Source organism: Taeniopygia guttata, chromosome 8, assembly GCF_048771995.1.
Source record: "Taeniopygia guttata chromosome 8, bTaeGut7.mat, whole genome shotgun sequence".
NCBI classification, from domain to species: Eukaryota; Metazoa; Chordata; class Aves; order Passeriformes; family Estrildidae; genus Taeniopygia; species Taeniopygia guttata.
The window spans coordinates 104,975-127,598 of record NC_133033.1 but is presented as its reverse complement, the minus strand read 5'-3'; the positions used below and the strand labels follow the sequence as shown (position 1 = coordinate 127,598).

The 22,624-nt window shown below is 40.7% G+C and overlaps 1 protein-coding gene across 6 annotated transcripts in view; it reads right to left on the bottom strand.

Annotated features, from left to right (window-relative positions):
• The window catches only part of SLC44A5 (solute carrier family 44 member 5), a 68,324-nt gene extending 48,694 nt beyond the window's left edge, over window positions 1–19,630 (bottom strand). Inside the window, exons 1-2 of one of the 6 annotated variants that reach the window (XM_072932748.1) lie at window positions 18,612–19,199; window positions 13,395–18,193 (exon numbers count right to left, since the gene is read on the bottom strand). In XM_072932748.1, coding sequence (XP_072788849.1) covers window positions 13,395–13,470 — 76 coding nt within the window. In that variant the 5' untranslated portion in view covers window positions 13,471–18,193; window positions 18,612–19,199. Of the gene's footprint in view, window positions 1–5,098; window positions 13,358–13,394; window positions 19,200–19,347 lie in introns of those variants that run through there. The other 5 variants (XM_030278595.4, XM_030278592.4, XM_030278593.4 and 2 more) reach the window with 5 other exon arrangements.
• Between the last annotated feature and the right edge of the window lie 2,994 nt (window positions 19,631–22,624).

Here is a 22,624-nt window from a genome sequence, read left to right as displayed (position 1 = left end):
CTACAATTCAATGTACAGCTTTCAGAAACTCTTAGCCCTATGGTCTTTGAGAATCTGGCATGGGAGCCGCACTCAGCTAGGCTGTCTGATTACTAGTGAAGACAGAAAACCATCCAGAAAATATCCCTACATAGCTTGGAGAATTAGTAAAATTATAATCAGTTTCTTTAACAAGTCCCTGGATGCCATTAGTGTATGACAAGCTGTTGCAACACGTTTTCTGTGGGTGTCACCACCATTCTCCTCACATTCCATATCTGAAATAAAACCACTCATTTGCTTCGAAAGATTGAAAAACTGGAAGCAGAGCAAGACATTTTCTGCCCTAGTTCAGGTCTGCTCCTCAGGCATCCCCTTTTGGTGCACATCTGAGTGAGAGAAGTACTCACGCCAAGCCCTATGAGCTCTGTTTTGCGCCAGGCCTGGGCTCACACGGCCACGGGACGTCCCCCGTCAGCCGTCCCTGTATTCATTTCACCTGGAGAGGCTCCGGAGCAGCGCCGAGGAGGCCTCGGCCAGGGCCGATGCCCGGCCACAGGTCGGCCGTGCCCTCGCCACGCACAGACAGGGCCGCTTCGCGCTCCTGCCCGCGGCCACGGAGCCGCCCGGCCCTCCCCAGCCCTGCCTGCCCTGCCCGCAGCACCGGAGCCGCCCGGCCCTCCCCAGCCCTGCCTGCCCTGCCCGCAGCACCGGAGCCGCCCGGCCCTCCCCAGCCCTGCCTGCCCTGCCCGCAGCACCGGAGCCGCCCGGCCCTCCCCAGCCCTGCCTGCCCTGCCCGCAGCACCGGAGCCGCCCGGCCCTCCCCAGCCCTGACTGCCCTGGCCGCGGCCACGGAGCCGCCCGGCCCTCCCCAGCCCTGCCTGCCCTGCCCGCAGCACCGGAGCCGCCCGGCCCTCCCCAGCCCTGACTGCCCTGGCCGCGGCCACGGAGCCGCCCGGCCCTCCCCAGCCCTGCCTGCCCTGCCCGCAGCACCGGAGCCGCCCGGCCCTCCCCAGCCCTGCCTGCCCTGCCCGCAGCACCGGCCCAGCCTCAGCTCTGCCAGCCCCGGGCTCGACCCGGCTTTCTGAGCACCGTACAAGTGGCCCTGCCTGCCAGCCCGACCCCAGCACTGGTGGACCATCTCCCAAGGCAAACCTTGATCTGGCAGCAGGATGGTAACATAGAGAGTGACTAATTATTTTTTGTTAAAGAACAATGAAACAGAAGTTCAAGCATATTTAACACCAGTAAAACGTTTTCCCTCAAAAGAATATTCGTCACAACAGCTGAAGAGTTGTTTCACCCAAACATTACTGAATACCAATGGATCATGCCTGCAGAGCAGTGTCTGGTAAATTACACTACATAAAGCTGGACAATTTAACATATGACATGTTGATCGTTCAAGGTATTTCCAAAGCTAGAAAATGTCTTATTTTGCCTTTACAAAGGGCATTCGTTGAAGCAAGCACCCACAGTTTTACTGAAAGTCCCACTGCCCAAATGCGTGACCAACTTTTGCACTTGGTTACTAGTATTCAGTATGATACTAGAATACAGACAGAAAACCATTGAGATGGGGATTTGGTAAGTCATGACTATTGCTGTTTAACAGAGGTTAAACTTTATGTTTATTTAACAATGTACATAAAATGCATTATTATGAATGCCTGTCTTTCTGTACAGTCTCTGTACAGCATACTGTCTGGTATAATGAACAAAGCACCAGCTCTCCCTGGCTCTTTCTGAACCATTAGATATGCAGTGACAATTAAGAGTTTGTAAGGCTACATTAATTAGATGCAATAGGCAGGCAGGCACATTTTCATTTATTTTGCCTTCATTTCTGAGATTTCTGCCACTTACTGTAGTCTTAGCACTCTGTAGTCTTAGCCACTCTGTAGTCTTAGCAGTGTTAACAACGGCTCTGTGTCTGGAATAGTGAATATATTCTCTAAATTACAGTACAGGCAGATGCAATTTAATAATATATTTGAGCAAATATAGTTGCTTAGAAAGGGTCAGAAGTCACCCTTTATTCCAAGTTTTTTCACCTATTAATAACAGACTTCTACTGTATTCTCTATTTTGTCTTCATAAAAGAAAATAGTCTAGAATCAAGAGCTTGACTTTACACAAAGCCTACTGTGTTCTTAGATAAAAGAAGAGGACTGTGACTACCTATGTCTTCTGTTTCTATAGGCTTCTAAAGGAACAACATATTATGCTAAGTCGGTCTGCATCCTTTGAGCCAGGTTCAATTCCTAGGACTGTTAGCAAATAAATAATCCACTATTAGTTACAGGTTTTTATTCCTCAAAGGAACTTGTTGGTATTTCCAACATACACAATTAATCAGAGATTTTTATACACTAATGCAGAAAACAATGTCTCCATACATTTCATTATTAGGTGGTACAACAAAGAAGTTATAATTTGAATGGTGTTGAATAATTTTGGATGTAAGAGGAGTAAGTCTTGAAAATTTCACATTAGGTAGATTATCTGTAAAAACTGATACACAATGACTCCTAAACCTGTACACAGACTGTACAGCAATGCTACTGTACAAAGTGCTGTGTATTATGAGAAAAATCTTTCTAGGAAACAACCCATTTCTTATAGAAGCAGGTGTCAAAGTTAGTGTCTGAAGCACAGAACTGGCTCAGATTCCGCCTCCATTTCAACAGAAAAATATATTATATGCTCATTGTATAAGACTAGGTTTATTATAAAGTATTTGAAGATTTTCCATTTTGTGATGGGTAACCTAAACCTAATGTGGAACTTGTCTTCTGTTGCCGTTGGTGTATCAATTTAGAACAAAACAATTGAGAAGTATAATCCTAGATGTAAATCCACAGACAGAGTGGCATAAATAACAGTCCTGAATGCTCAGTCTAGACTGAAATTATTATAGGACTAAAGCCCATATATATGAATCATTAGATGTGTATCAGCTATATGTAGAATTAATGAAGACATGACCACAAAAGATAAAATCCTCTGGGAAGGCTTCTTGTTGTTCAAAAGAAAGGGTACTCAGTGATAACCCAGCCTAGTATCTGCTTCATGATAGGAATGGGCCATGGGCCTTCCTTGCATCTTAACAAGTGTTCAGGATTCAAAAGCTGGGGATTTGGTTAAATACAGATTCTGGATCAGACCCTCACTGTTTTCTAAGAGGGAGGAGATATTCTTACAGAATATATCACAGCAGCTCCAGAATACGACTCGTTATACATAAACAACATGAAAAGTATATTCCAGCTGCTGGAGGGAGAGAGACAAAGGAAGGACAGAATCACAGCCCACTGTGGATACAAACATTTAATGTGAATGTTTAACACATGAATATTTAACACACTGACAACTAACTTGTGTAGAAGAAACATCTCAAAGACAAATCAAAACCAAAAAATAGGAGGCAAAATAAGATTTGGGGGATTTGGGGAGATTCTCAGAATATGTATTAATCTTAGCAACACCAAGAAAGATTTTAAGAGAGTTGTGAAAATATATGAGAAGATGGAAGCCGTAAGAATAAGAATTTGGTTTACTCTGATGAAAGATGAGAAAATTCCTTCCTAGTCTCAGAAGTAGAACAAGTCTTGCCTCCTTATAAAAAGTCACAAAGTCTTACAAAACCCAAGCAGTTTACAGTCACAGACTCAGCTTTATGCACTGCAGATGTACCTTAACATCTTGAGAATAACAGTAAGCAATAAAACCATAATGCATATAAGAACTTGCTGACTGGAATTTCTGGTACTATCTTCTCAGATAAAAATGCTTAATGTTAGGCCCAGATGCCTAGAAGTTAATATCTGGTTTAACCTCCAACTCATTCCTAGAAATTGATGTCTTTTATTTGGTAAATATTAATCATCATGTAAATTGTAACTGGAAATGAGTTTCTGCTTTTATATGTGACAAGGTTGTAATATCCCGTGAAAATTGTGAAATTATGAACTGGAAGCAAAGTAAATTTTGAAAATTGAGCTTTTAGCATTACAGTTTTATTGCTGAATCAACTCCATTGCTTTTTTCTCAGGGTCATCTGGCACTGAAAAGTATCATCAAAGAAATAGTACACTACTAATAAACAACAAATACATTGTTATTATTGCTGTTATTGTTGTTACATGTCCCCATTAAAACTACAATTTTTTAAGTGGTACACATTATCATCCAATAACTTGTGTGTTACACTTTTCTCTGCAATGTATGAAACCAGTTGCTAGTACACAAATATCGAAGAGGTGGACTGAAAACATGTAAGCTTAACATTCAGCTATGAAGGTGCTGCTAACATGCTTTGCTACATGGAATTTATAGCAGTAAGGTTTCTCTAGCTAGTAATTCTTGCTGTTGGTGCCATGGAGAAGTCTACTCTGTCTTTCCCAATGGTATTCTAAGTGAATGCCCTCAGGACACATGTACCTGGAGCCAGTGCAGGTCACAGCACTCTTTTTATGCCTTTGAATACTGTGCCTAAACTATGACTGAGACTACAGAAGGCATTACCACAGGACATCTAATCTCACCTCTTGAGACCTTGAGGGAATTGCACATCAACAGAAATGTTATGGCCTGCAGTCTGAATTTGCCTTCTCCAACGAGCCACCACAACATAGTATTAATTCAGATTAATCTCTGGTTGATGCAAACAAAAGATATTGCAAAACTAAAGTGTCAAGGTGTAGAGGGAAGATTTCACAGTACATGCTTGTACCCTACATTTTCCTATGTTCCATTAATCCACCCATCTCTTTAAAGAATGGAAAGTGAGGAGAAAGACATTATAGCTGTACTATATTATGTATAAATGCAAAATATGTGAATTTATTATCAGCACTTACTAAATATTCCAGATCTCTGGAGAAGCTAAAACACCTCAAACTATAACTAGCAATTTTGCAACAATTTTATTTTACCTACTTGTTTCCATGTGTGGTCTGTGAGCATACACATACATAGATTTTAAATTTTAATTGGAAGGATTTTTTTCACTATGACTCTAAAATGCAAGACTTTAACACTCCAAGGTGACATGTGTCCACATGTTATTGCATAATAACACTTTTTGACACCTATACTTATCTAGCAGGGTACATACATCCTTTCCAGTTGAGCAGAAGTGACTGTTCTGCTGAGAGCAATCCCTTCATAATAGGGACATCTTCATGGAATTCTTCTGGCTAAAAAGTAAGTAGAACATGTTCAAGGATTTGTAAGTGCTATTTCCATTATCTGTGACCTCCAATGTTCCAGGTCCTGTAATCTGTTTCCTTCTGTTCTGTCAAGGTCCTTCAACACTCATTTCCTAGTTCACATTCTTAAGTAATTCTCCATCCAGAATCCCAAATTATTCCCCCTTCTCTTCCTAACTGCATTTTTATTACCATTCTGCTGCCATATATGAAATGAGACTGCTCCTGAATGACAGGATTCCATTCTGTTCACCCTTAGAGATAAAAATGTTTTATACATTTTTAATGTGAAGAGCTGGTCAAAAATCAAAAGGCCATCTAAGAAGGCACATAAAGACCAATAAAATAAAGGAACTGCTGCATTATAAATCTGCTTTCTATACCTAAATAAAAGCACTAATTAAATATCTCAGTGAGCAGTAGCATTTGTCTAGTCTTCTCTGAAATGGTGTCATTTACACTGCACCATCACCCATTAAAACAAAATCAGCTCTTCATGTCCCCTAAAACATTTTGCCAGTCAAGAATCAATATGTTTGGAAGCCTGTCACGGAAAACAACTGTGAAGAGTGAAATCAACATTCCAACAATACTGTAAATTATAAGGTAACCAGAAACTAATTTGAAAAAAGAGAGATGTTTTGTAGAAACAACCCTGTGTTGACAGAGAGATTAAAAAAAGGAAATGTCAAAAAAAGACTGTTGATGTTACAAGAAGAAGAATACTCATTTTGATATACATTTCTTTTCTGCATATAATTCAGCATTATGAATTTGAAAGTTGAGATTCTAAATCTTGCAAATCTTTTTCCACTTGCTCAATTAAACACAGGTATCTGTATGGGTTCCACAGAAAAGGGACCAGGTTAAGTCTTTCCTGTAAGTCGAACGAGACTTGAACTAGTCTGAAATAATAGTTCAGAAACTCCATTTTCTCTACTGCTTCTAAATTGTATCTTCTGATTTGTTTTTTTATAAGACAGATGGAGTACTTAAAGAGCAACTTAAATTTGTGTGGTAATTATTACAGAATTCCAAGAAAAGTTGCAAATATATGCATTAAAAATAGCAAGAAATTGTGAATTTCTGTCATGCTTTAAGCAGCAGACCTCATGCTAGAGAAACTAATGTCAAAGATAAGAATCAGAAGCTTTTTGACTGCCCTTTTACTATTTTCTGGAAGGTTTTCTCTACTCTAGTAACCCAGTTTAGACTCACCTAAGGTGAAGAGAGTGACCTATAAACTGAAAGAAGGGCATAAAAAAAAAAGGAAAAGGAGCAGATGTATGGGATCCTATTACAAGCAAACCACATGGACAGTAATATAAAAGTTGATATCACTATCAGTAAGCCAAGAGGAAAACAGGACTGGTTGACAGGTACACTTGCCTGGTGGGAGAAGCTTGGTTTCCAATCTCAGAGTACTGATTTCATGTTAAAGAGCTCTCAGAGAAAAAAAAAAAACAAAACAAAACAAAAACAAAAAAAAACCCAAAACAAACAAATAAACAAAAATTCACATAAAACCCCAAACAAACAAAAAACAAGAACAATAAAACAAAACCAACTTATTTAGTACTTTCCGTGGCCTCTTGGACAGAGCATCCTCATACAGGAACCATTCTGTTGAGATTTTTACAGCATTGGGCTCTTCTGAATGTTTGACTATTCAGACTCCCCAGTCACCTAAACAAGACATGTTATTGCTAATATGTGGTCTGTGCAATAGCAATGTTTCTTTTTTTTATGAGCGCTGCTTCCAGGATGGCAGGATTGTGGTTGTTTTGTTTTTGTTTGTTTTTTTTTTTTGGTTTTTTTTTTTTTTTTTTTTGTTTGGTGCTGTTTTTTTGGTTGGTTGGGTATTAAAATAGGGGTAATCAAATGTTTTAGAAAGCTAATGTTTTTGACTTCCCATTCTTCCTTCCCTGTCAATGTAGCAATAGCAATATTTGTTCTTCAGCTTAAAAGACACAATACCAGATATCCATCTAAACTGTGATTAATGGGGCTTGATTAATGATTAAGTGGAATAAAACAATCCTCTGGAGGGGAAAAAAGGAAGGAATGAAGAAAATAGAAAGGCAAGCAAGTGGAAATGGAAACAATCAGGAAAAACAATCTGTAACATAAGTGCAGGAGAGTTTATAAGACTGATCAGGTATCCAGGAACAGCAGCAAATTATCCATATGTCCTTTACTGAAGACAAGTCCACTACAAGTTGTATTTAGTAGGCAGTCTAAAAGCTTTAAGTTAAAATTGGACTTTGGTTATCCAGACAGCTGCAAAATTGAATAAACTGTTCAAAAAATCAATTTCTGAATCAAAAATTTTGATCTAAAGCACAGCAATTTTGTAATTAAGAAGAATGAACTGAAAGCAGTTCAAATCCTAGCATGTTTTCAAGACACAATTCATATTATAACTTGCAAAGAGCTGTTTCTTGAATCTTAACCATCAGCAATAATTTCTTTTAATGCACCTAAACATTTTCTAGGTAACAGTACACTCCCATCTATTGAATCCATTTAAGTCAAACTGTAACTGTAGTAAACTATGCATAAATGAGAATTTGATAGTCTCAGTAAGTTATTACTTGATTTTGATTTCTGGATAATACATTAATGAAATTATTCCTGAATGGTAACAACAAAGACAGAACCCTAAAGATAATGAGCATGTACTGGTAAAATGCAGAATGAGATGACAGTACATATATATCCTGAATGCTTCAGGAAATGCAATAAGGAATTTGACCAAAAGAAAATTACCTGAAACACAACCATATATTTTCCTATTATTAACAGAAAAAATGAAGGTTAACAAATGGTTTTCTTCTTGAAGTACCTTTCGTGAGAGATCTCAATCACTAAACCTAATCAAAACTTCTATAAAAACTAAAAGCATTAACATGGATTAAATGGGACAGGTTGGAAATACTAGGACATAGAAGACTGACTTTCTAGTCTCACATGCCAGAAGGTTGTTCCAAATTGATATTCTATTCTAAGGATGGAAGCCAATGTTTTTCAATCCCAGGCTGTTTTTTACATACCAGTAATTATCCTCAGTCTCTCTTCCTGCTTCACTACAGGCTAGGAAAAGAAGTAAAAAAATGCTTGACTTGTAGATTACTGTCTTAAAAATCTGAAAATTAAATCAGTTTGCCAGTGACTCTACAGTCTTGCAAAACACTTTTAACTATGTGTTTGCTGAATATTTTATGCCAAGACATGGTCCCTGTTTCCCTCTCTGTGATTTGGATACCTACCCTGCTAAGGCCTACTTTGTTAAGCAACTTATGCTGGAATACTGAAGCAGCTATGTGTCTTCACAGAACATATAAAAGCCATCATTCAGACTTAAAAGAAAAAAAAAATGATGGCAGTGGATTGGCCCCCCATTCTTCAAATACTTCCCACCCACTAGAGAATTCAAACAAAAAAACTGTCCCACAGTGCACATTCCATCCTACTGGTATTCCCAGAATAGAAGTGTTTCAACTGTTTGGCACAGTGCATCACCAGGAGTAAATACATCAAGCCAACCGGAGCTTGCATTAGGTATTAAGACCTATTCTTTCTGGGATACTCTGACATTTTGTCACAGTATCAATACAATTACATTTTCAATTGCTTTGAGTGCTACTGGGAAATGGTCCTGAAGCATGAACAACTTCTCACACATTCTGCAAGTCTCCCATCTTAAACAACACACAAGTATTTAAACCTAACAAACAAGAAACTTCCTTTACCAAATAAAGGTAAGGCATTTCCTCATCTTTTTCTAATGTGATAGTACATGGCAACATTCTTCTTACTCATTACTTCCCAAGGAATCCTTATGGCCAAAATATTTCTTTTATTATAGATTCAGCACATTAAGTCAGCAGAAGATTTGGAAAAGATTTGCAAACAACTTTCAGCTGTATAGAAAATCTGCTGCAAAGTACTTTCTACCTAGTTCTATGAAAGCTGCAAAACAAATGAACAAAATCACCTCCAACAACTTCTTGATCAATGTTTATCACTACTGAGGTGTTGCCAAAGAAAATGGCAGGTTTCCTTCAGGGCTCCATCATGCATTAAAGAGTATTCACAGCTGCAAGTCAAGTACAAACTCCTCCTGAGAGAAATCTTATCTAATCTTATTTTATAATCTAAATAAGATTATATTTTCGCAATCTGCAATTACCTTTAAAAAAAAGTTCCAGTGGTGAAATACACTGCAAATATAACAAAGAAAAAAGCTTCAGGTTTTTGCTCATATTTATTTTGACGTAGAATTGAAACCAACAGAGTGAGAATAGGAAGGAAAAATCATAAAATTCCTCTAAAACAGAGGACAACAAGGAAGAAGTATGCAAGAAACTAAAACTGTGTTTTGTAACAAGACAGATTGATAGAACAGAGAGAAAAACAGACAATAATGAAAGACAAAGCAGATACTCCAGATGTCAGATGCATAGATGATGTCAAAATTGATGCCTGTAATGACAACAGCTATAGTACAAGAACTTGACATCTATACTAATAGTTTGCATAAACTTTCTTTACCCTTGGATGGATGCAACCTCACAATTATTTAGAAGCATCTACATTAGTAACATTAGCAGCATTTGGTTGAGGGATTGTGTCAAATGGTCAGGAGGAAGCTGTGAGTAGCCACTGTGTAACTTACCATAGCTTTTGTAGTGCAGCCAAAGCAGCAGAGAAAGACAACATAATATGTAGCTGTCATCAAATGTAGACATAGCTCACAAAAATGTAGACATAGCCCACATAATTTAATCTTCTAATAAAATATTTAGCTTTCATCTATCTTTGGAAAAGAAAACGTAAGGACATGGGTGAAAAGTAAACCAATCCCAGCTTACTCCATTTACTTCCCTGTAAGTGGAAATCCTGTACAAGACCACAGCAAGGGAAAGCAAACACATATGACTTTGCCTTTTATTACACTAATCATGACTGATATCAAAATTAAAATGCCCTAACATTATTAGGAAAACATGTTTTAAGATAGTGCCTAGCTATCCCAAGGGTTTGCAAGTGCTCATCAGATCTGCGTGAGAGGATGAGCAGACAGGCCAGACAACGAAAGCTTGTTTGAAAGGTCAAAAAAAGCACAGCTACACAGACTACAGTCCCACCCTTCCACAAGTGCTCCAGAAAGGCTCTTGGGGTCACAAAATGAGAACAGAAGCAAATTCCTCTTTCAGTTTCATTTATTATGCAGGCTACAAGCAGAATGTTACTCATAAAAAAAGAGAATCTTTCCAAACGCAGAGCAGTCTGTATTAAGGACCACTGTCATTCAGTTGCCTTTGTTTGGTTGGGCAACTACAACTTATTACTTCAAAGGCAAAATCAATACAGGCAAATTCAATACTTTAAAGCAAATTCATTGCAGGGTGCCTTTTAAAGATAATCTTTGGTACAGACATAAAACTATGATACTTCACCTTAAAGTATAACAGAAAATTATAAAGCCTATTAGGACTACTCAAATCTAACTAACTTTAATTCCCAAATTGAGTACAATATTATCATTAACTGATCCACTAAGTGAACTGACCCAACAGCTTAAAACAAGTCAAAAAACACGTGACCAAAAATACATTAATTGACCATCTACATCCCCCAGGAGTCACTCTATGGAGAAAAAAATAAACACTTCCCCACACTGTTCCTTTACCATGCCATCCTTTCTTACTATATTTTTCTTATACTTTTGAGGGAAACAGAACATAAATAAACAACATTTGTAGGTTTTCTCATATATCTTATTTTGGCAGTGGTTGCAGTGTACATAACAGGGAAGAGTCTTGGAAAAAAGCTCTTGGCAGTTGGGGGATTTATTTTTTTCTGCTTGCAGAGCCACATTTCCAGGTGTATTGTACAACTTAATTGATTGTCATTGGCTCAGAATTCTAGTGCACTTGTTTACTTGTTTCCACCTCCACTTACAGATTCACTTGATTTGGGGTTACTTTCACTTTGTTAAGAAACTTTCACTGATTTCTCTTCCTATTCTGTTTGTCAGTATCCCAAACCACTCATTCGCTACCTACAGATTTTTGATTCCCTCAGTTGAAAGGAAAACCTTTCTTTATAAAAGGATTGGAAGAAAAAGCCAAGTTTCCACTAGATGAGCTCTCTTTATTATCCTCTCTATAATTCCAAATAAATTTCCAGACAGTTGCCAAGATCGTTGTTTTCCCTCAGACTGGAGACCAAAATGGTGGCTAACCTCAAGCTTGTGGACTGGTGTTACATGGCTCTTGCCACAACACTCTAAGTCATTTGTGAAAAGCCCATCAGCATAAATTAGAAAGGATCAGCTCTGCATGAACTGCATAACTAGAAATACTATATAATGTAACATTATGTTACTTGCTTTCCAAATTAAGTTATGTATTCCTAGTTACAATAATTCTGTTAATATATATGTACATATTTACTTAAATACACACACATATATATGTATGTGTGAAAGAACTGCATTATCTCACAAATCCTACACAAAACTTTAAATTACTTATGGGAGTAAATATTATAAAAGTTCAAGAGTATTGATCACAGGGCACATCACTTCCCTGTTTATAACAGTTGCCAAGATGCTAGCACAGATATTGCATTGTACAGAAACCAACAAAAAGGCACATTCACAGATACAGCTTATTGCCTTTTGTCTGACAGAATAAAGCAACACAGCATAGGAATTATTTATCATTCTGCCGGGGGGCGGGTGGAATCTAAAAATAAATACTGTGTTTTGCTGCACTTAGCTAGTTTTTAGCAACCTGATCATATCCAAGAAACTATGATTCTTATAGAAAAATATCAATGATGAAAAAACCCAGTTTATTTTAATGTAATATCCACTATAAATAATCTTATATAATAAATACCAAAGTTATTACTCCACATATGATTTACTTCAAAGTACACTGATTATAAAGGACACTTACTCAGCTACCAAATTTCACAGCACATCAAGCTTGTACAAGTCTAGATGATCTGCATGCAATAGATACTCACTCTCTTCTATATACAATCAGCTGTGCAGAAGAGATAATTATGTGGTATCCCAGCCCACTCATGTTAGAGCTCCTCTTTCTGGTGAAACATACTCCTAAAGTACAAATGGGTTCCCACTCTTACCACATCAGAAGTACACACTAAATCACATATTTTAACAGATATCTACTGGTTCAAAGGATGTACAAGTATGGGACTTCCTGCTGAAGAAATAACCCACCAAACATCTTTTGGGAATCTTAATCAGTGGTCTTGTTTAGGGAGAGGATAGCTTTAGGCAAAACTTCCTTTTCTTGGCAGATGCCAGAGGTCAATCAAAGGCATCATTCCAGGTTTTAGTAAAACAGAAGACCTTTTACCTCAAAGTGAGTGCTTAACAGAGTAACTTCAAAGAGTACAGTCACTTGAGCTCTCTTCAGCACAATACAGGAGGGAAAGGATGATTTCATTTATGTAGAATGAGGCTGGAAATATGCAAATATCCCTTAATTGGAAGGAAGAGTCAGATGTATCCCACCTCTGCCCATGAAAAGTTGCCCATAATTTCTACAGGTATGTGGACAGCACTGAATTTCTACAGCAGCAGTAGACTCTGTGGGATTATCCCACAAGCAAGAGCTATTCCCTCCTGGCTACTTTTATTTCTGGGTGCTTATAGCATCCGAGCTGCTGCAAAGTGCCACAGCAGATTAATGTGATAAAAACTCTTGATGCTTCATATGGATTGCAGCTCTATTACTTGGAATGGCAGGTATGAAGCTATTTATATCTATCCATACCTGGAGAGAAGTGAATTCCAGAGACTGGAATTCCAGCGTCATAAAAGCTTTGTACCAACAAATTTAGACTGACAATATGAAAAGGAAAAAAAAAAGCAGAAGCATTCATATAAAGTTTAAGTTGCACAGGTCTTTTGTCCAAAATTATACTCAGTCACTGTTGGGATCTGTTACCTAAGAATACTTATGATATCTAAGACATCCACTTAACTCTAACACTCACCAGGCATTTATTTCCTGTCATTCTAGCAAAAATAAAACACAGGTTTATTATAAACTTTTTTCCCCCACAGTTATTTATTAGACTTGTCACCACTTTCCCATACCATCTTCATGGACTTTGAGTCCTGTGTATGACACCACCTCCCAAGTAAGCACTCACAGAAAATGAAGTTGAAAAGAAGTTTGAAAGGTTCCTCTGTTAGTCTTCTTCCAGGATTTCTTGGGTACTTCTTCATTGTTTCCTCAACCTCTGACTGAAACACCTTCTCCAAAGTCCCAAATGATTCAGTACAACTTCCACATATGGAAACCTAAACATCCAGGTTTACTTATATGTTGTACAATGCACAGCCATTTACATTTTCCTTACCTTCACTGTAACAAAGTGAGGTTGTTAACAAATGTGGGTATTTATCTTCCTTGTATTAAACAAATCAGGGTATTATTTCATAAAACACACCTTGTTCCTAACCTAACAGGAAAGCTCTTATAGTCGTAAGTTAATGTAATTTACACTATCCTACTAGATGCATCTGTATTATTTTATTAGATTATTAGACAAAAATATTATGTCAGACTCCCTGACATAATATCCAGATGTTAAGAAATCACATTAGCAGATTTTGTAAATCTAACTGCCTCTGAGCCAGATACTAGCAACAGGAAACACAAATAAACACAGTAAAGCAACTGTTACTGTGACATTCCTTTACACTTCAGGAGTGAATGCAGAGCAAAGAGATTTTCTCATATCCAAGTGAAGATCAGTTACCGAATTTACTAAATCGCCTCCACATTTCTGTGTTTAACTGCAACAGCATTTTTTCTTCTGACTGGATGATTATGGCATATTTATTTTATTTTTGCTTATTACATAACAGTAACAACTAATTAACCTGTGCAGAATGAGATATTTATGACTCTAATATAAGGATACAGTGTAGAGAAATATAGGCCTAGTAGAACAGGAGAGACTTCGAGAAACAGAAATGCAAGAGTGGAGTTGGAATGGTAGTAGAGAGAATCTCCCCTCAACTATGTATTAGTGTCCTGCTTGTTAAAAGATACAATTAAGTTTAATTAGTCAACAAAAAGTGTAGCTAATGAAACTCTTTCTAGATAATGTCCAGTGACAGTTATACATAACCCACTCAATAGCGTATAACTATGTGTAACAGTTCCATTAATCTTCTTACCTACAGGTGTTCTGATTGTACTGTCCTTGCTCATGGCTGAGCCAATACCTTACTACCAAGAATGGCTCTGCTTAAGTCAATAAACTAAAAGATGTACAATACTCAATTGCTAAAGGATAACAAATGTAGAACCTGGATACTTTCAGATACTCTAGAATCTTAACTGGACTTGAAAATGCAGTAATTAATTTAGCTCAAGAAATACAAAGAAGTGCTAGACCACTAGGTGTGGAAAAAATTGTATTACCTAAATCCTACCAGTTTTATTGCCTATTCACTAACTGATCAAACCATCTCTGGTACGGAGTACTTTTCATATTTTCACAGAACTGCAAAATGCTTTGGGTTGGAAGGGACCTTAAAGCTCATCTCATTCCAACCCTGTGCCATGGGAATGGACACCTTCCACTCAACCAGGTTACTCAAGAGTCCCATTCAACCTGGCGTTAAACACTTCCAGGGATGGCACAGCCAGAGCTTCTCTGGGCAACCTGTTTCAGCACACAATCACACTTGGGATAAAAAATTTCTTCCTTATGTCCAACCAAAATCCTCTTTCAGTTAAAAAGCATTGCCTCTTGTCCTGCCAACAGAAATCTTGGAGGAAACAAAAAGGAAAAACAACAACAAAAAAAAAAAAGACGGGTTAAAAATATGTAATAAAATCTTTCTCCATTTTTCTCACAAATCCCCGTTTATACATATCAAAAAGCTGAACAATCTCAACTCTTCTGGCCTTTCCTCACAGGAGAGGCGCTCCAGCCTGTTAACCATCTTTGTGCCCCTCCTATGGACCTGCTCCAAGATCCCTGCTTTACTTGTGTTGGGAATGCTGGAGACAGATGTAGTACCTTCAGGTGGGGTCTCACTGGAGTGGAGTAGAGAGGCAGAATTACTTCCCTCATCCTGGTGTAGCACTTCTTTTCATGCAGCTTAGGACACAACTGGCTTTCTGGGTTGCAGATGCACATTGTCAGTCCACAGCCAAGTTATCATCCACCAGTATCCCAAGTCCTTCTTCTGCAGCATTGCTCTCAAATCATTCATGCCCCAGCTTGTGCTGATAATGGGGATCACCTGACCCTGGTGTAGGACCTTGCACTTGGCCTTGCTTGGCTTTAAGCAGCTTGTGGATCCTCAAGCCTGTCATGCCCCCGCCCTGAATGGCATCCCTTCCTTTTGGTGTATCAAATGAACCACTCACCTTGGTGTCATCTGCAGCTGTGCAGACCTGACCAAAATAAACTTGACCTCATTTATTTTGGTGACGTACATACTGAATAACACTGGTTTCAGTATGAACACCAATCATTACTGGTTCTCACTTGGATACTGAACTATTGACTGTAACTCTTGGGACAAGGATGCTGTGGAGGACATTACCACAGAACCAGACAAAAAATGAAGCAGCATGCTGAGAGAGAAAGTTTTCACTCTAAAAGACCTGTCTGCAGTAAAAAACAACAGGAAACATATTACAATGTGTTTAAAACTCTTAAAATTCTGCCCAGCCTCTCAAGTTTATTCCACAGTGAATCATTTTATGTAAAACTAGGATGCTGGCAAAATCAGGTATGTCTGAAGCTCTGTAACTAGGTTCAGCAGATCTACTCAAAGAGTAAATGATTAACCCACCTAAAACATGCACGGAAAAGCCTAGATGAAGTGGACCAAACTTACGCCAGAGAAGAAAGGTATAAGCCATCTGAATCTGCATTTCGCTACTTCCAACACTTCTGAGTATATTAAAATATTAATAAAGTGTTAAATTGAGTTTCGTTTTCGATATGAACCTACCCCACTGGTATAAAATTTTAACCTCAGAAGGCAAAATGAATTACATTCAAGGATTTACCAGCAGTAGCTCGGGAAGCTTTACCTGCAGTAGTGCCGCAGCCAATAGCTTCCACATAGTACAACACTGCTGTGGCTAAATAGCCCTCAGTTCGAGGATGCCCCTCCTGCATAGTACTGGAGGAAATTAAGAATAGTAAATGCAGGCCAAGTGACAAGAATGACATCTTGATAGTGTCACAGTTCCTCAAAAGCTGTCCCAAGTGAAACAGAACTTCCCCAGCTTGGAAATAGAATTCTTCTTAGGAGAAATCTAACATGATCACAGCAGTAACTAGGAAATCACAATTATAAACTCAAGTTTTGGTTGCATCCATTACTGGCAAAAAAAAAAAAAAAAAATCATGGGTAAGTAGTTCTTCCTAGAGAAGATCTAAAAAGATAGATATAAAAAAGCTAGATGAATGTGAGCTGGAAATAATAAATTGGGCCTTCTCAATGTTTCTTAAAATAGTGATAAAAATTTTTGTTAAAGATGTCATCATCCCCTTTGGTCTTCAGTGTCCATTTGTAACGTAAAACTGAACTGCAGTTCACTGCTACAGGAAATTGTTCATGGGAAAATCATTAATTCTACAATGAAGTAAAAATAATTTCAACATTCATTTCAACAGTCACAGGAGAACATTTAATATTGCAGTCACATGAAAGAAAAGTACTGCTTCCCTTAAGAAATAAAATCCCACTCCTAAACCATGCACTTGACAAATCTCTTCTAAAGAATCAGACTGATGACACAAGTTAAAAAGCTTTGAGAAGTATTTGCCTTTGTCATTTTTAAATGCTGTGAGGAATCCTTGAGATTCCAAGGAAAGAAGTTTAGGACATCTATTCCTCTGAAAAACATACCTGCAGGCTAATAAATAAGTAGCTGCAGAAACAAAGACAACAAAGTCAAGAGAATAACTGTTACAGCAACCTAATTTAAAAGGAAAACTACATTACGTGTGCTCTATTTGAAAATGCTGCACTTTCCATTTTTATAGATCCTTAATATTATGGGCTCTAACAAGGGAAAGAACTTTGCTTCCAACACAAGAGCAGAGTAAGTGCTCAAGATTTCTGCAAATGTGGTAACACAATAACATTTCCACTACTAATATCCATTCATGTAAATGAACTAAAATGAAGTAAACACACTAATGAAACAGCTCAAATAGCAAAACTTCTACAATTCTTCAGAATGCTGCCTTCTTCCCTAATGATGAATATAAAGATTCATCCTTTCTTACCCATGTAACATGCTTTCAAAATGAAGTTAAAAATATTACTGTATTATGACAGTAAAACACTAGGTATCACTCATAATGACTTTACTAGAGAGTTCTTGCTTACAAATGGCAAATGAGGAAGCATACATAGCACTTATTGAACTCTATTCAAAAGCTGTTTTTTCCTTCTTGAATACTGTGTTCCGACTCTTCTTCCAGAATAATACTTCCACTCTTTCAGTCATGAGTGCTGAATATCTATGATCCTAGGCCTACACACTCTCTGCAGTACTCTGCAAAACCATTTGAATTCCATAGAAGTAGAAAAGATTCTCTCATAAGTTAAATTATTTCAGACTCCCCAATTTTTATATCACCTTAGCTTTGTGGCTTGTCTTCCCTCCCTAAACTTTTTTTTTTCCATTTCCCTTTTTGAAGGAAGCCAAGAGGATTTTCGTTTAGTCAGATCAAGGTTCAGACCATGGCAGTGAATTAAAAACCTGATTTTTCCAAGGTGTAAACATGTCACACAGCATGCCCGTGGTACCGAGGCAAAGGCTGCTTTACCAAGCCACTTTTACGCTTTTGCATAACTCGGCTCACTGCTGGAGGCCTTCGGGGCTCCTGGTGCAGCAGACCGGTCCTAAGGGGGTTTGCTCATTCTGCGTGTTTGTTTCGCCACGGAAATATCGCGCACACTGGAAAAAGAAATCAGCTCTGTAGCAACACCTTCAAACAGGCTAAGCAGCTTTGCAAACCCCGTGTCCCCCATCGCAAATACATCGCCTTCCAAGGATCAATGAAAGCAGAGCCCAAACACCCAGATGAAGTTCTGCCCCCGGTGACCTTCCCGCGGCGCCGGTTAGCAGGACGAGCGGGAAGCTCCCGCTGTAGGCACCGCGACCCCCGGCAGCCCACAGGTGCCACCGCGCAGAGGGCTCCGCCACCGCGCACCGGGTTCCAGCACCGCACACCGCTCCGGACACCCCACGGTCCCCGGCCCCGCACAGCGCTTCAGGCATCCCGCACTCAGCCCAGCCCGGCCCGGCCCGGCGTGCGCACCTGCCGCCCGGCCCCCCTCTGCCCCAGAACGCGGACAAAGCGCCCACAACGCACCTGCTCCCGCTGCGAGGGCGGCGGCGGAAGCTCCAGGTCTGCCCGCCCCCATTTCTGCGCCCACCGGCTCTTTCCCTGAACCGACCGTCCTGCTTTGCTCCAGGCCGAGCCAGGAGGTCCGGCGTCCCGGGGTCTACCTCCGACACGGGGGACCCTGCGGCCACCGCGCCCCACATTTGCCAAGGGAAACAAACTCCGTCTGCCTCTGGCCGCCGCTGTCCGGCCGGGCGGATCCGCGCTGTGAACAGGCCGGAGGGCAGTACAGGCGCCGGCAGCCCCCGCCCCAGCACCGGCGCTCGCCCCGCCGTGCCCCGCGCTCACCGTAGAGATATGCGGAGGCTTCGCCCTTCCTCGCCATCGTCTCCCGGTGCCCTCCGCGCCGGCACTGTCGAGGCACAGCCAGGGGCCCGGCGCCTCCCCCCGCCGCTCAGCGCGCTCTTTGTTGCCGTGAAGGCATGAGAGGCGGCGGCGGCCGGGCAGCCTCCCGCTCCTCTCTGTCGCGGCCGCCCGCAGCACCGCCCGCACCCCACGCCCGCCCACCCTCCCGTCCCGCAGGCTCCGCGGCGACGCCTGCGCCGACCCGCGGGGGCGGTGCCGGTGCCCGGGTCGCGAGGGGGAGGGTGCGGGCGGAGCTGCTGTGCCGAGGGCCGGCGCCCGGTGCTGGGACGGGTCGCGCGTCGCCAACTTCGCTTGGGCCCGGTGGCAACTTCGGCATCCGGGGAGAGCGGGGCCGTACCTGGCAGGACGGTTTCCATCCTCCCGCACCGACCGCCGCTGGTCGCAGCCGGGCGCGCTGCCCGTCTGTGCCCGTGCCCTGCGCAGGGCCCGCAGGTGTTGCCGCTGGTGGGGAGCGGCCGGCCGGCCCTGAAGCCGCTCGCCGCCCGGGCGGAGCCGCTCGCTTGGCGGAGCTGTCCGTGCCGCCCGTGCTGAGCGCCGGGCCGGCCGGGCCGCCCTCGGGCAGCAGGCTCGTGCCCAGCAGACGGCACGGGCTCCCGGGGCTGGAGGAGAGAGAAGCGTTCTTACGTGCTCACCGACAGCCGTCCGTCTTGTCCCCGACGGGGGAATCGTGTTAGTCCTGGGCTGGGACATGTTCATGATGCAGTTAAAAAACACTTTCAGTACTGAGAAATACGCATTTCTGGTCATAAACTTTCCTTCAGTTGACATCCTCCTCCATGCATTTTATCTGAATGGGACAAAGGCCACTTACGAGCAATTAGTCTGATTGCTGAGATTCTTTTACAGTCATGACAGCACAAGTCATCACTACAGCAAAAGGCCACTATATATAGATGTCATGATGCTATTAGTTTGTTGTCACTAAGTCCAAGACACAGAGTATTTTATAATAGAAAATATTTTGAAATTGCAGAAGTGCACCTATCAGCCATTACTTGTATTTTCAGACGTGAGCTTTGGAGGAAAAGTTACTTTCCAAGACTTGCAAATAAAGGTACCCTTTCAAAAATTGGCTTAAGACCTCAAAAGCACATGGCTCATTTATTTATGAGTAAATTAATGGCCCTAGATCATGGAAGTTGTTGCTCTGCTTGTATGAAAATGTAAACCAATCATCTGTGCATTAGTGAGTGTATGCGCCTCTTACATACATGGTCTGTGCATCATCAGGTCTTGTAGAGGTAGCTGCCTTGGCCAGTTTCAAGAAAACTAGATCAGGCATATTTACAACCTTATCAATCCTCCTAGAGGTCTTAGTTCAGGCCAATTGCTCCAATAATTACGGAATTTCACATTTCACATATGTAGTTTTGTCTGCTAGTAGCGGAAATACTGGTGGGAGTCATTCCTCCTCCCCTCCCCCCCCATATATTAAATTGTTTAAATTTATACTTTTACATATTATATTTTCAAATGAGTTCTTGCTTCCTTCAGTCATGCCATTTTATCAGAGTATTACCTGGGCAGAGGTTTATGATTATGTGCACTGCTCATGGTCTACAAATTTAATGAGAGTTCCTTCTTAACCTTGTCTCCCTAACCTCTAGGCCACTTACCTAGCCTAGCTACCCAAGATGCCTGTCTGTGTTCCAGGAAATGGACCCCAAATAAATACCTGATGTGGAAAAGGGTTGATGTACTTTGCTGTCTAAGAAGAAATTCTGATTTCATCTCAGTGATGCTGACTAGGAAAACAACTCAGACAATCTCACCTGCAGAAAAAAGATCTTCTTGTGTCAAAGACTGAGTCAAACATGAGAAAAGTGGCGTAGGACTGCTTTGTAAGAAGGAAGGAGGTGTATTAATGTCTTCTGGCTCATTCTGATAAGGCACGGCAACCTAAAGGTAGCAGGGCATGACTGGATTTGATAGTCAGAGACTAAGTAGCAGGCTTGAGGAAGCTTCAGTTATTATTCTACAGCTCAGTGTTCTTCTGTTCCCCTTGTGCAGATGAATGTATCTATATATAGCTGTATTGGTTTGGCATGGCCTTGTGGGTGCCTGGCATTGGGTCAGTGTCTAACCACAATAGCCTACCTTCAAGAATGGATATTGGAATCTCAACAATAAGAAACATACGTAATACAGGTAGTATAGCCTGTTCTACTAATAAATATGTATGATATATAAGTATCACATATTATATACTGCATATATATATAATAGGTATAATACAGAGCATATACAATGTCTATATTGTGTCTATACTTTACAGTTTATATAATATAGTATTTATATCCTCCAGGAGAAGTAACTTTTTACTTGGTTCTGACTACCAGAACCAAGGAACAACTTAAAAATACATGAAAAGAGAAAACTTGCTAAAAAGAATACAAAAGGTTAGAATAGTGCTAAAACTACAAGACAGATATTCAGATAGATAGAAGGCTATGTAAGGAGACCTCTTTGAGACAAAGCAGATCATCTTTGTATATTCATGTTTCTCTGAAGGGCCTGACATACGGCAGAAGGAAGTCACCAGGACTAGTTGGAATGAAAAGGGCAGTAGCTACTAACAAGGAGGAATATTCCTATGTTCCTATAACCTATCAAAATAGGGAACAGTTGTGTTCAGTAAATTATAAAGGATAACAAAATTTGGCACGTTAAGTGTGAAAGAACAGTAAGGCAGGCCAAAAAAGAGTTTGACCATTAATTTGCAAAAAAGTATGGACGCCAAAAATAATCTTTTGTCTAAAGGCCAAGAGAAGGAAGAGAATATGTAGAGTTAATAGGATATTTTCCTTAAGTCTTCTATGCGCATATAGACTTGAAGGTGTTGAGAATTTTCACAATTTTTGAAAATGCTTTTGATGAAAATCCATAAAACTGCTGACCTTGTCTCTGAAAACTACAGTAATGCAGACAGATTTGGAATATGTGATATATTAGAAAGTATAATTTTTGTAAAGAGAAGTCAAGGCTCAGAGAACTACTGAAGACTTCCCAAGGAGCCAGAAGACATGAAAATGAGGGCATACAGCTAATTTTCAAGTTATTTGGATTTCTGAAAACATTCTACAAGTTTCCTCATGAAAAGCTTTTCCCATAGAGGGAAAAGTTCTTTAATGGCTAAAAATTGTTAAAGGGTGCTAGAAGACATTTGTTAAAGGGTGTTAGCTGCATTTCTTGCAGCTCCAGGACCCTTCCTGTCCTGCCCCGCCATTGGAGCCCATGCCTGGGGACACAGGGTCCCTGCCAGGCAGAGTGACGTGGCTGCTGCTGCCTTCCTGTTTGTGGTGCACAGTCCTCAACAGCACCTACATGCAGGACTCACCCTCAGCTCCAGCACAGAGCACAGGCAGCCATGTCCTCTCCTCCTCTAGGGCTGGCAGAGACAAAAGGTCACTAGTGCAGGCACACACAAGACTCCCTGGATGCCCAAGAACATTCACCCGGTACCCCTAGCCAGATCCTAGCCTCCTTACCTGCTTCAGGAGTGCTTATTTCCAGGCTGGTTCAGCTTGATGCTTGCTGCAAACATACTGCACTCACATATCCCATAGGCACTCCACACTCACAGGTTGCCATGGATCACAGGATGGATCCCTGTC